Below are 12,777 nucleotides of genomic sequence, written 5' to 3'. Positions count from 1 at the left end.
TATACTAAATATATTAAGTATACATTTTTCACCTGCTCTGCCTTTTACTCCAATCCACGTTTATTTAATATACAGTATATATATATAGATATACTTTCAATGTGAAAGCATGCATTGAAGCGTCGGGCCGGTATGGCCGTATATCACCGTATATCAGTCAAAAGGAATGAGACCGGAGACGGGGCTGATGGATGGAACCTCGCCCGAGATGTGCGTCTTGATGGAGAAAGGGAAGGTTTTGAGAAGGTTGAACGTATTCATCACGGCAATTATTGGAAGTGTTTTTTGGCTGACATCACCGTGCGGAGCCATATATCAGAGGCGGGAGCAGTGTGCTTATGACTCGGTGACACCGGCGGAGTGGAGGACAGCGAGCTGTAAAAATGAGCGGCTTGAAAGATAAAGCCATCAGAGGAGAAGCTAGCGTGTTGTTCCAAACGGCCGCGCTCAGGAAGGGAAGGAAGGCTTTTTCGGGGCGTTACTGTTTGTATTGTTGTGCTGTTTCTACTGCGGCGTGGGGACACCTCTGAGCTTTGATTTATTGCTGTGGCTGTGGCTGCGGGTTGTGAAGGAAATAAGGAAATAAGGAGATAAGGCGATAGGGAGATAAGGAGATAGGGAAATAAGGACACTTGTAGAAACAGACACAAACGTGGAACGGGCTTGTTGTCCTCAGGAAACCAAAATAAGATCCAAACTCAAGGGCTGCAATCTGTGTGTGTGTGTGTGTGTGTGTGTGTGTGTGTGTGTGTGTGTGTGTGTGTGTGTGTGTGTGTGTGTGTGTCAAAGTGTCCTGTCTCTGCTTTTTATGCCGCGCAAAGCTTCAGAAACCAGAAAAAATAGAGATGGACGGATGAATAGATGGACAGACAGACAGACAGACAGACAGACAGACAGATCATGTAGTTTTAGAGTAAACCACCAATATGTACTGTTAACTTTCAGTCCTGTCTTTCTCTTTTATATAAAGTATATATATATATATATATATATTTTTTTTTTCCAAGACCTCTTTGTGAAGCTTTCCCACAGCTGTGCCCATGACAACAAGGTTCCCAGCCTTCAAACCCTGCTCTGCTTTGACTATTGTTTGGCCATTTGGTCAAAATGTTGCTCGACTTGAAGTCCCTTTGAGCAAAATGAAAAATCATGAAATAAACATCAAAAGGGGAGGCGGTGATGAAGCGCTGGTACGGGAAAGGGAAACAGTAATGGGTTTGAACAGACCGGGCAGATTGATTCCCCGCGAACTCAGAAGCCACGGCTGGAAACGGCATCATCGCCGCCCCCCCCCCCCCCCCCTTCCTCGCCCTTTGACGATGGTGTCAAAGGCTCCAATCGCTCCCTCGTTCTTTATGGTGACATCTCGAAAAAAAAAAAATTAAAAAAGCATTGACGTCATTCTCAGTACCGGTGTGCGAGCCGCTGCTCCCCCCTCCCCCCCCCCCCCCGGCGGGCGAGTTTATGATGTCATAAACGCGCCGTGGGCCGTCCCTCCCGGCGACGCCTCCGGGAACATCAGAACAAGAGTCCCCGGGTCTCCTACGTCTGTCCTGCCGCGAATGGCCTCCGCGGGTTCCTCTTGGCGGACGCCCAATTGGCTGCGAGTCTGCTGCCCTGACCCTGAACCTTGGCTACGCAGGGTTAGCCAAGGGCCAGCGCCAAGGCCGCCGTGGGCGCGGCTGCGGAGGTCAGTACGGGGTACGGAGCAGGGGGAGGAGGGGGGGGGGGGGGGGGTAGAAGGAGGGGAAGACGTGGCTAATAAAAAACAACAGAGGAAGGTCCATCAGGATGTGTCTTTTATAGCCGGCTGGTGCTCGGAGACATTGAACCTACCCCCGGCCCGGCCTCCGACAGATGAATCCTGTGAGCCTGGGAATGATTGGGTCAAGGGTTGGGGTCTCTGCAAGGTCAGGGGGGGGGCGAGCGGAGGGCCAGGGATTCGGCGGCACCACCAACCTTTCTGACGGGGGGGGGGGTTTCTGGGGGCGGCGAAGGCAGTCCCGGAAACGCTGGCGTTGGAGAGACCGCACGTACGCCAGCGCCGGAGGCACGTCCACCTCCGTGAGAGGTATCCTACGTCCACAACCCCTCCAGCGCCTCCTTCCCCGCTCAGAACCCCCCCCCCCGCCCTTACTCCCTCCGCCAATGTCTTGGTTCCTTGTTTCATTTTCATTACAGCACCTCCTGCCGGGACCTGAACTTGTTGCCCCGCCTGAACTGGGGCGACAGCTCACTAAATCATCGCCTTTTAGCGGCCGCTGCTCCCTTTTTTTATTCACTTTAATCACCGGACTCCTGCCACCCAGAATATTAGGCCGAGTGTATGGAATTCTAGGCCATAAAAAAAAAAAAAAAAAAAAAGCCAAAGCCAAAGCCAAAGCCGATGCCGGGGCCTTCCCGCCGATGATGTGCCCTCTCGCGGCAGAATGGCGGGGAGAATTGATCTGGTTCTCGCTGAGTTGGTGTCGGAGGGGGGTTCGGGAGCGGAGGGCGCTCTCTCTCTCTCTCTCTCTCTCTCACCGCAGGACAATCAATCGCTCGGGATCAACAAGTTTGAGGCCATAAACTGGAGGTCATCTCCTATCCGGCTGGCAATTTTTCATTGGGGCGAGCCGGCGTCAATGCCGCTGGGAGGCCTTGGCTTTTGTTTGTTATTTATGGTTAGTCACAGGTTTGGAAATGGTTCCGAATGATCGGACGCCATCTATCACGCGACCGCTGCTGCGGTTATAAAACACGGCTAAGCACAGGACGTACACTGTTTCTTTCCCTACACACCCATAGAGCATTGTGGCTTCGCGGAAGATGTTTCCGAGCGACGTAAAAGTTTTCTCAATCGTTTTCCCCACGCTAATAGGGTCGAGAGCCGGAGCCATAAATTAACTCATCAGGTTGATGAAGGTCCAGCTGGTCAAGATGATGCGTAGTTAAAGTTGTATTTTATTTTATTTTATTTTATTTTATTCTTTTACTCCTGTAATGGAAAAACAAAGGGCAAACTTTGAGTTTCACACAGATGGGAAATAACTTGATTTGAAGAGAATTTTTCGTTTAAATAAATTGGAATTAAAAAGAAATGTCAACGTAAATAAAAATAATTATAAACATACGGATAAAAAATAAAATAAAAATGTATAGGAAAACATAACACAAATAAATAAATAAACAAATAAATAAAAATAAATAAGAATAATAACAATCAAACCGTCCTGTCACGCTGGCTACGCAGACTGTGATGAATTAATAAACGTCACAACAGATCTGATCCCACGTTTTTCTCTGTTGCTCTCCTCCTCCGTCTCATTCCCTCGTTTCTTTCCTTTTTCCGCGGCAGCGCACCCCAACCCCAACCATGACTCGACTCACTCCCTTTCCCCCTGTGCGATCGTCCCTTCCCTTCCAAGCCGCAAGCCCCAATCTCGTCTCTCATTTCATCTTCCTCCCTCTCTCCACTCTCAGGAAGTGCACTTTGTGGAGGCAGCTCTGAAGGTATATTTAGAGCCTGTGTTGATGTTGGACGGCGAGTAAGACAAATATCCAGACACCAAACCACAAGACAAATGACAGAACCCAGTTCTGGCTCCGAGTCGTGAGCTGGGCTGAGTATAGAGCACAGGTGACGTCTTGTGTCTTACTAAGAGAAAGAGAGAGATAGAGATAGAGAGAGAGAGAGAGAGAGAGAAAATGAAGAGAAAATCTAAAATAAATGAAGATAGATGAAATAGAATAGAATTAGAGACAAACAGACAGACAGACAGACAGACAGAGATGGCAGGTGGTGGCATGGAGGAACATTACATCATTCCACTGTGGACACAGACACAGACACAGACACACACACACACAAACACACACACACGCACACACACACACACACACACACACACACACACTCTTCAGAGATACAGGGCCTGATCCGAAAACCAAACCACCAAGTAGACTTGGAATTGGTTCTGATCCAAGACCAGCAGAGCCAGACCAGGAGAGCTGTGTGTGTGTCTGTGTGTGTGTGTGTGTGTGTGTGTGTGTGTGTGTGTGTGTGTGTGTGTGTGTGTGTGTGTGTGTGTGTGTGTGTGTGTGTGTGTGTTTGTGGAGTGTCACACTCCATCACGGGGGAAACCCATCACGGGCCCCAGGACGAAGCTTTGAAGCTCTGGGAGGAGTGTGTGAACGTGTGTGTGAACGCGTGCGTGTGTGTGCGCGCATGTGTGTGTGTGGGAATCGCTCCTCTGCGGCTGCCTCCTATGTCAGCTCCAATATTCTGATGAGATATTTCCTGGATCAGGATTGAGTTTGTCGGGGTGTGTGTGTGTGTGTGTGTGTGTGTGTGTGTGTGTGTGTGTGTGTGTATGTGAAGGGGTGGGGATCTGAAGTTTTCCCAAACTTTCTCAAATGGTCAAAATCGGGCATGTTTGTTGTTGCCACACTTTTTTTTTTAAACCATTGTATATTGTATTGCCCTGTAATATGTATGTTTACATATTTTATGCATATTTGTATTTATTATATTTACAGTTTGGGTTTCCACGTTTTTCATTTTTTTACTAAAAACTTTTTTTAACTTGTATCCTTATTTAATGGATGCTATAATTAAAGTGCAGTCCGAATAACTATATCACCACTAGAGGTTTTTCTCTCGCTTATAAACATTTAAATTAATATTGAGGCTGCTTGGATTAGTAGGTTTGTGCATAAAATGTTTGATTATACTATTCAACTATAATATTTTTCTCCACATTTAATGCTGAGAAATATGGATAATTTGTCTGTTTCCCTGTAAAAATAACAACATAAAGTAACATAATGCCTTTGTATACAGAGTTTGGCAGCAGGTGAAAGCAGAGCACTTCGGCCGCTTTATAATTAACTGAACAGGAGCTTTTTATGGAACATACCACATCCTCCTGGCTGGGGCTTCATAGAATAAAACCACTGAAATGTGATTTTTGGGTTTACAGGGAAACAGGGCGAAGCGCAAAGGATTTTAAAATAAAGGAGACGTTTGTATTCAGTTTCACACAGTTACTGTGCCGATAGAACCCGTGAGAGGAGAAACCCAGATTTCAATATTACATTTTATTTTTTTATGAAAACGTTGACTAAAGTTTTCAGTCCTTAAACACAATACAAACACATGAATGGGAAAACGAAAAGCAAGAAAATACACTCTTGACATACGACAAGATAATACAAGAAGGATAACATAACAACAAAAGCGAAAAAATGAATGAAATTATTAATAAATATTATAATATTAATAATAATAATAATTACAATAACACATACAATAACACATAATCAAATAGTATTGTTATTGTTATTATTGTTCTTATTATTCTTATAATGGTTATTATTATTAATAATAATAATAACAACAACCATAATCATAATAATAATAATAAGATAAATAATAATAACAAAATAACAAAATAATAATAACAAGAACAACACCAACCACAAGACACAACAAACAACAATTATAAAAAAAATATAAATAATAAAAAAAAATGCCAAAATGGGCCTCAGGATCCAATCAAAAACAACGTGTAATCCCTTCATCTAGAGAAGCGTCTAAAATGATAGCTTTTAGGCATCAATTAAGCCCACCTCCCCATTACCTGTGCTTAGATGATTTATTATCGGGATGCACTGATTTCTCGGAGTATATCGCTATCGGCTGTTAGTCACCTTGTTGACTGCCATCTTATCTGCAAATAAGATGACATTCACCGACCGATGTTTATCTGTTGGGTCGCATCAATTTTGCGCCGGCTAAATGTTGTGTTGGCAGCTGCCCAGTGCGGCCTATGTCGCTCGCTCTTCGTGCCCCCGAGGGTGGGGGCGGGGGCACACCTGTCTCCTTCTCTGACGGTACTGATGGTGCCTGTGGCACGCCAGCAATGGGGGTGCACCAAAACAATGTGTTTTTATTTGTGACGTAGGTTCTTTTGTTTTACTCCGTTTCCTTGTGGAGTAAAACAAGCAGCTTGCGTAATGGAAACACGGGAGTGGCGGGATAACGGCACGGGGGGGAGCGAGGGAGAGGTACGGCAGCAAAACAAAACAAGTGGGACGATATGTTGCTATGGCGATGTACAAAGACTGCAATAAAATATATCAAACCAAATTATTTTCTGTCTGTTATTATATTTAACAATATAGGCAAGTAATGTCCGAGAGCTGCAACTTTATCTCTTGACCAACCGCGTCACCTGAGACCACGATCTGCTCCCTCGCTGGAGCAACAAATTGCCTCCATGCAATTAATAAATAGAAAAAACAACTTTTATATCAATCCAGTTTTTTTTAAGCCATTTCAATGCGATATCCCAGAGTAAACGGCACCTAGAGGAATGTTATATTAAAGGTTGTTTCATACATGTGTATGATTGAATTCGTGCTCAATCAAAGATAGTGTGACGAAGGTCTGAAAGACTTTAAAACAAGTTCAGTTATTTTTTATAATGAAAATTTCTTTATTTCTCTCGCACAAAAGGGGGAATAAATAACAACAAACACAACATTTAAAAAACAAACAAAAGAAAAAAAACCATTGGAATCGGCTATCAGCCAAATTGTTATTTTCAACATCGGGATCGGCCCAGAATTTCACAATCGGTGCATCCCTACTTTATATCAATATATTTCTCCCCATTTTTCTACAGTTTATCTTCTTTGTGATATGTGACTTTAAATTCTACTGTAAGCCAGTCCTGGAATCCTGGGTTTTATTTATTTAATGCAGAAGATTACGTGATGCATGTAGCCTCAGTGTTACAATCAATATGGTATGCTACGGTGTGTGTTTTTGTGTGTGTCTGCATGCATGCGTGTGTGTGTGTGCGCGTGCATGCGTGTGTGTGCGTGCATGTGCGTGTGTGTCTCTGTGTCTGTGTGTATGTGTGTGTGTGTGTGCGCGCGTGCCGCCTCTAACTTTTAAGTGTTTCACGTCGGGGAGTTTTTCCCTCAAAGTTATTTATCGTTTTGAAGATAAAAGAAACCAATAAGCAGCACAAAAGAGCACCAAGAATCTCATGTTCCATCGCTCCGCAGCAGCTCATTCATTTCCATTGGAAAATAAAGTGACGGCTTAAAAAAAACAACAAAAAAACCCCCCAAAAAAAAAGACACATTTTTGTTCTGGAGGAAGAAATGAGATAAAGGCTCCGTCGCAGTTTTTCCTGCTTGGACCGCGTGTTGTGCTGCGATCAAACACAATTTGGATCAAACCCGGATTCCTGTTTCCCCGTCCCCCTCCCGTTTCCAATCAACGGCCCGTTAGCACGTACACATTAACGAGGCCGCCAAACCCCCCCTCCCTGCCCCCATGACGACGCTTAATTGTGTGTAAAAATGTGCTTTTCGGGGCTGTTTAGTGGCTGATTTGGAAGCGGTTTTCGGGCCCTAAAGCGCCGTCATTACGCTGATGGCTGTGTGGAGAGCGACCCCCCTCCCCTCCCCTCCCCACCGGTGGGGGGCGGAAACGCCGAAAAACGCCAGGACTGCGTTGGGTCGCAGCCCATTTGAGAGCTAATTCATCACTGTTTTGAAGCGTAAACACTCGGCGTTCACCTTCGATTACAATCTCTTCGCGGCGGTTCCTCTGAGCTGCACGACGCGCTTTGTTAGGAAATCAATCTTTTTATTTTTCCTTCTCATTCAGGTTCGGTTCTGGTGGGGCTTTTTTTGGAAGGGGGGGGGGGGGTGTAAGGATTTGTGATTTACGACCTGGGGCCAGGTTTGGATATTAAAGCCGGAAGACGTGACACAGAGCAGGGAGCGGGTTGCCAGGTGTGTATTTTTCATGGAATAATAATAATAGGGAGGCGAAACCGAAGGTCTGGATCTGGCAACGTGACGCGGAGGCGGATTCGGCCGCTTCATGTGGTTGAAACCGAAATCCAAAGTGATTTAGTCTGGATTTAGTCTGGATGGGAGCTTCAGAGTCGCCTGTGTTTTTAAAAAGGGGGATTTGCCTTTGAAGGTGATTAATGTGTGCACTTATATGATAGTAAAATCCTCATTCTATAACATAATATGCTTTTTATATATTGATTTCTTTGCATCATTTAAGTTTTTCTTTACTTAGAGCATTTCTACAATGAAGAATGGAGATGAAAAACGTTGACTGATATTTTTTAATTGATTACATTTTAAAAGTATTATTTTTTTTTTTTTTACTAAAAGTGACTTAATAAAAGAACCGAAGAAGAACTTTCAACTGTTCATTTATTAAATCAAATTCATCAGCGTGCATGTGTCCCTGTGGGAAACAGTGCTATTTGTCAACAGATCCACTTGTCAGGACCAAGTCTACTTCTCACACCTCCTCTTGGTTCTTTATTTAGCCCTTAACAACTGTAATTAATGATAGAAAGTCAAGGTTTGATTATTGGGGGAAAAATGAAAATGATTAAATGCGGCAACCCCACCTTGACACCTGAGCTGTGAATTCTCACACGTTTCCTCGTCCTCAGTAATATGATAATAATAATGAGGCACGGAGGCTGCTCGGAACCGGTCGGTTTTATTTTTATTTTGTGTCACGTTGTTTAAAAAAGAAATAGTGGACGAGTGGAGGAAGCGTTCAATTTGTTTTCCGTCCGTTCCGAGCTCAACCTTGGCCGCCGCCGTCCCGCTGACACCCGCGTTTATCGCCGCGTGATTTCAGGCCTTAGTTCCTCGTCACGCCCCCAAAGTTTTTTGTGTCCTTGTGCAACAAAAATTAGTTTGTGTATCCGCGTAAATCACGCTGCTTTGGGAAAAGGCGCGCGTGTCATATTTATGCGTCTCGTATTCACGTCATCGCCTCCGCGTCTCGCTCGGCCGATCCATCAACAGTTTTTTATCCCCGTCGTTACAACAATAAGGACATAAAACGCTTTTCTTTTTATATATGTCGACAAGTAAAGCCGGGAACCGCACGCCTCTTTATTTTGTGTGAATAATAAAGGCTGTGAATTAGAGCTGATAAGTGATGATGAGTGAGGCCATTTGCATCGGCTAATAGGATTCACCTGAGGCGATGAGCCCCGTGTTGCAAACCATAACCCGCAAAAAATTGGAAATATAAGTGATATATTTACGAGTTTACAAAGTTGAAGGACGAGCGACGCCCCTTCCGACAATGGGTTTCTTTTTTTATCTGTGTAAGATACGGTGATGTTTCAAAATGCTTGGAACACTAGAGATTTGAAATCACTCATCCTGTCAAAGGTATAAAATATATATATTATTTGATGAAAAACAACAAATATTTTCATATTCTGCAACCTAATAGCAAAAATACAGTTTTATGAATTTCAGCTCAAAGACTGAACCAATCCATGACTGATTGATTTCAATCTATTTAACTTATTCATTCATAGGTAGAAAAAAAAAGTTATTTTATTGAAAATAAATAGAAATAGCTTCATATTCAACCTAGGTCGTTGAATATGAATCTATTTGTATTTATTTGCAAAAAAAATTTCAAATTATTTTTACTGACAGTTTTTTACGAATGTGAGCGAACTGATAATTGATTCCAACGACTTCCACCTTACCCCCGTAGTGCTCATCCTCACATTTCACATCAGTTGAAAAAATAAAAAAAAAGATCAAAAAAACAAGATAACAAAAAAAAAAAAGAGAAAAGGAGGGGGGGGGGGATAGGGTGAAAAGCCATGTGTTGAAGAGATGTCTCTCTCTGGTTGCAGTGAGAGGGAAGGTGTTGCCTTCAGCCTGCTGAGGGGGAGAAGGTGCAATTATCCTGCTCTGGCACAACAACACAGAGCAAAGAGAGCATCAAAGGCCATGCAGGGATCCCTGCGAGGGGAAGCACGGACTGCCAAACTACCCACTGGTGAAATATATATATTTATTTAGGTTGTGGTGGTGATGGTGGGGACCAGACCAGTGTAAAGCATGCTTCACACTGAATTTGACAAAACGACGGACATATTTTGTGACGCGAACCCCAGCCGCAGCTCATCCCACGGCCACCAGGAGGAGGATCCGACTGTCGGATGCGATCGCCGTTTCGGTGTGAAGTGAGCTCAACGCGGGGAAATATTGATGATTTAAAAAAAAAAGACAAAACCCCCCCCCCCCCAAAACGTCACAATATTTTTTCCCCGATGTCGATAATTTGACGTTATGACTGTTTTGCTGCGATCATTTACGATAAATATTTTTTTCAACATTTGCGTTACTTCACTGTAATCACATTATTACAATGGCCGACATCCCAAACGATATCTAGTCTCATTACAATACCAATATTATACCGATATGCCGGGCGCCATAGACCATGGTCAAATTTGCTATGAGATCGTGTTTGATCAAGTTGACGCTTAACTTGAACGTGTACGGTAGAGCAGCTTTCTCAGAAGCGGTCGGGAGGTCGTCCCTCTGTGGGGCGTGATCACTTTTACCCTAAACCTACAACCCGGCGCCATTCAAAACGTGACACCCAGTGGGATACCATCCCGTATTCCCCTTTCAGTACTGTTTAAAGGAGCGTTAGACAACTTTTCTGCTGTTACTTCTCATGATGAAGTTAACGTTGATTGCACAGTGTAAGGGCTGTAGAATAATGACACCATCTGTGTTTCAGAACGCCCGGGAAAATGATCGATTTACGGGGGTGCGCCACAGGAAGTGCGTCGACCAATCCACAACCATGGGCGGAAATGGGAGACGGTGGAGCAAACTGCTCCCGGTAGATCATACAACCTTGAATATAAAAACAGCTCATTGAAATGTAAACGCTGAAGTGCTTTCTATCCGGAAAAAAAAACCACAGCTTCCCCGTTTACCTGTGTTTGTTTACGGGCCAGCCCTGCCCGTACCAATATGGCGGCGACGTTGACGTATCGCAGCTACGAGCCGAAGCAGTCGAACGCGGCGTCTCTGTATATATATGTGGGTGATTACGAATAAAAATCACGAATAAAATAAAACTTAAATTGTGACCGTTTCAACTGCCGTATTCGGTGAACGCGGTTCTTTATTCTGTTATTTCCGAAGTGGTGTTGATCGTTCACACGGAGCGCTCTGCGCGACCGTAAAGCGATCCGGCTGTCTCTGCCTGTCGTAAAAGTTCTCCCTTTAAGCGCCTCTAAATTGCAAGTGAAGCTGTTTCGTTTGGGATGTTTTAAAATGAACGTGGCAGTGGATCAATCGTCACAATTACTCGACTGCTAGAGCAGGACGCCCCTTTTATTCGCTTATTTGCGTCCAAGTGCGTGAGAGAGAAGGCAGAGAGAGCCAAGAGAGACGGGCGACGGGTTGTGAATGGTTTTTCGTTCAGGCATGCTATCGGGCGACTCGTCAGAGTCGGGGTCCTTCCGACCCGGAAGTGTAGTTCTCACGCGTTGTTGTGTACACGCTGTTTCTGACGGTGGCTGCTGCGTGCGGCTCTTACGCGTCTTTAACCAATTATCACAAAGTTACGGACAGAGTAACTCAATCAACCACCGTTAGATTTGCAGGACAGAGACAATGAAAGTTGTCGCGTTAATAAGGTAACGGGACACAACGCTTGGTTTGTCTGCAACGCTAGCGTTATGAATGGCAGGGCGAGTTTACGGATGCTCTGTTTAAACTCGTGTTTTGAGAAACATGTCTTTCCTCCATGTGGCCTCCAAACTGGAGCACGCTGCCAGGACAGACAGGAGCGATGATGCGATTCGTGATTTCAAAGATTCAACAGTATTGGGTGTCATGACATTTCACTGCATATATGTATGTATATGTATATGTATGTATATGTATGTGACAAATAAACCTCTTGAATCTGGTCGCATATATTTTGCACTGTACAGCGTGTAGTAAAATGCCTTTTTTTGGTTAACTCCGGACTCTGTGCTGGGCAGTTGAGTATTAAAAATAAATGAAGAATAAAACTAAAAAAAAAAAAAAAAAAACTCAGGAAATATAAAAGTTAAATATAAACTAGATAAAATATGTAAACACCACAATGACATTACGTTGATTTGCAATGCATAAGATAAGATAAGAGAAGATTAGACTCAGGAGGGAATGCAGGTGTTACAGCAGTGCAAATCCAGATAGACATCCAATAATAATAATAATCACAAGTAAATAATGTTATCAAGACCAAAATCAAAAAGTCAAAATGTTATCAAGTTTAATTGCAATAGAGAAAAAAACAATACATTAAAATATAACCTTACTTAATATACCATTTGCAAGTCATGATTGCCAGAGGCATTGAGAGATGTTAAATTAATCCCAGTGCAAGCCCAAGGACATGATGTACACTCAATGTGGTTTAATTTAATGAATTGGTTTATCCCCATCTTAAATCTTAATGATTCATTGTATGGTTTCCTGGTGTGTGTGTGTGTGTGTGTATGTGTGTGCGTGCGCACGCATGCATGCCTCCTGCCGTGTTCCAGCGGGGGTAAGGACAGCTCCTACAACATGATGCAGTGCGTTGCGGCTGGCCATCACATCGTGGCTCTGGCAAACCTGCGCCCCGCCTGCGCAGGTGAGACTAGCAGCTGATGTTCTGTTCCAGTAGGTGGATGAGCCTGGTGAGCTTGGCCCTATGTGGGCCAGCCAGCTGCACCAGCTGCCACTGCACAATTGTAAATAAAGTATTAGATAAACATCCTTCCAGAGCGAAAACATAAGCACATTCAGCACTGCAATTACGCCTCTTGAATGCATGATTGCTCTATTATTTTTTTCATCCTTTTTCCCCATTTTTCACTTTACACTAGTTATTCACAATGGCACACACAGACACTGCAGCAATTTTGAGTC

General features: G+C 43.9%; 1 protein-coding gene across 1 annotated transcript in view; it reads left to right on the top strand.

Moving 5' to 3' along the window:
• Positions 1-11,487: 11,487 nt before the first annotated feature.
• The window catches only part of dph6 (diphthamine biosynthesis 6), a gene marked incomplete at both ends in the record, with an annotated part of 76,230 nt that continues 74,940 nt past the window's right edge, over positions 11,488-12,777 (top strand). Inside the window, 2 exons of the mRNA XM_080012751.1 lie at positions 11,488-11,510; positions 12,408-12,499. Coding sequence (XP_079868877.1) covers positions 11,488-11,510; positions 12,408-12,499 — 115 coding nt within the window. The remainder of the gene's footprint in view (positions 11,511-12,407; positions 12,500-12,777) is intronic.

Source organism: Zeus faber (assembly GCF_960531495.2).
Source record: "Zeus faber genome assembly, chromosome: 13".
NCBI classification, from domain to species: domain Eukaryota; kingdom Metazoa; phylum Chordata; class Actinopteri; order Zeiformes; family Zeidae; genus Zeus; species Zeus faber.
This window is presented reverse-complemented; position numbering and strand designations above follow the sequence as displayed.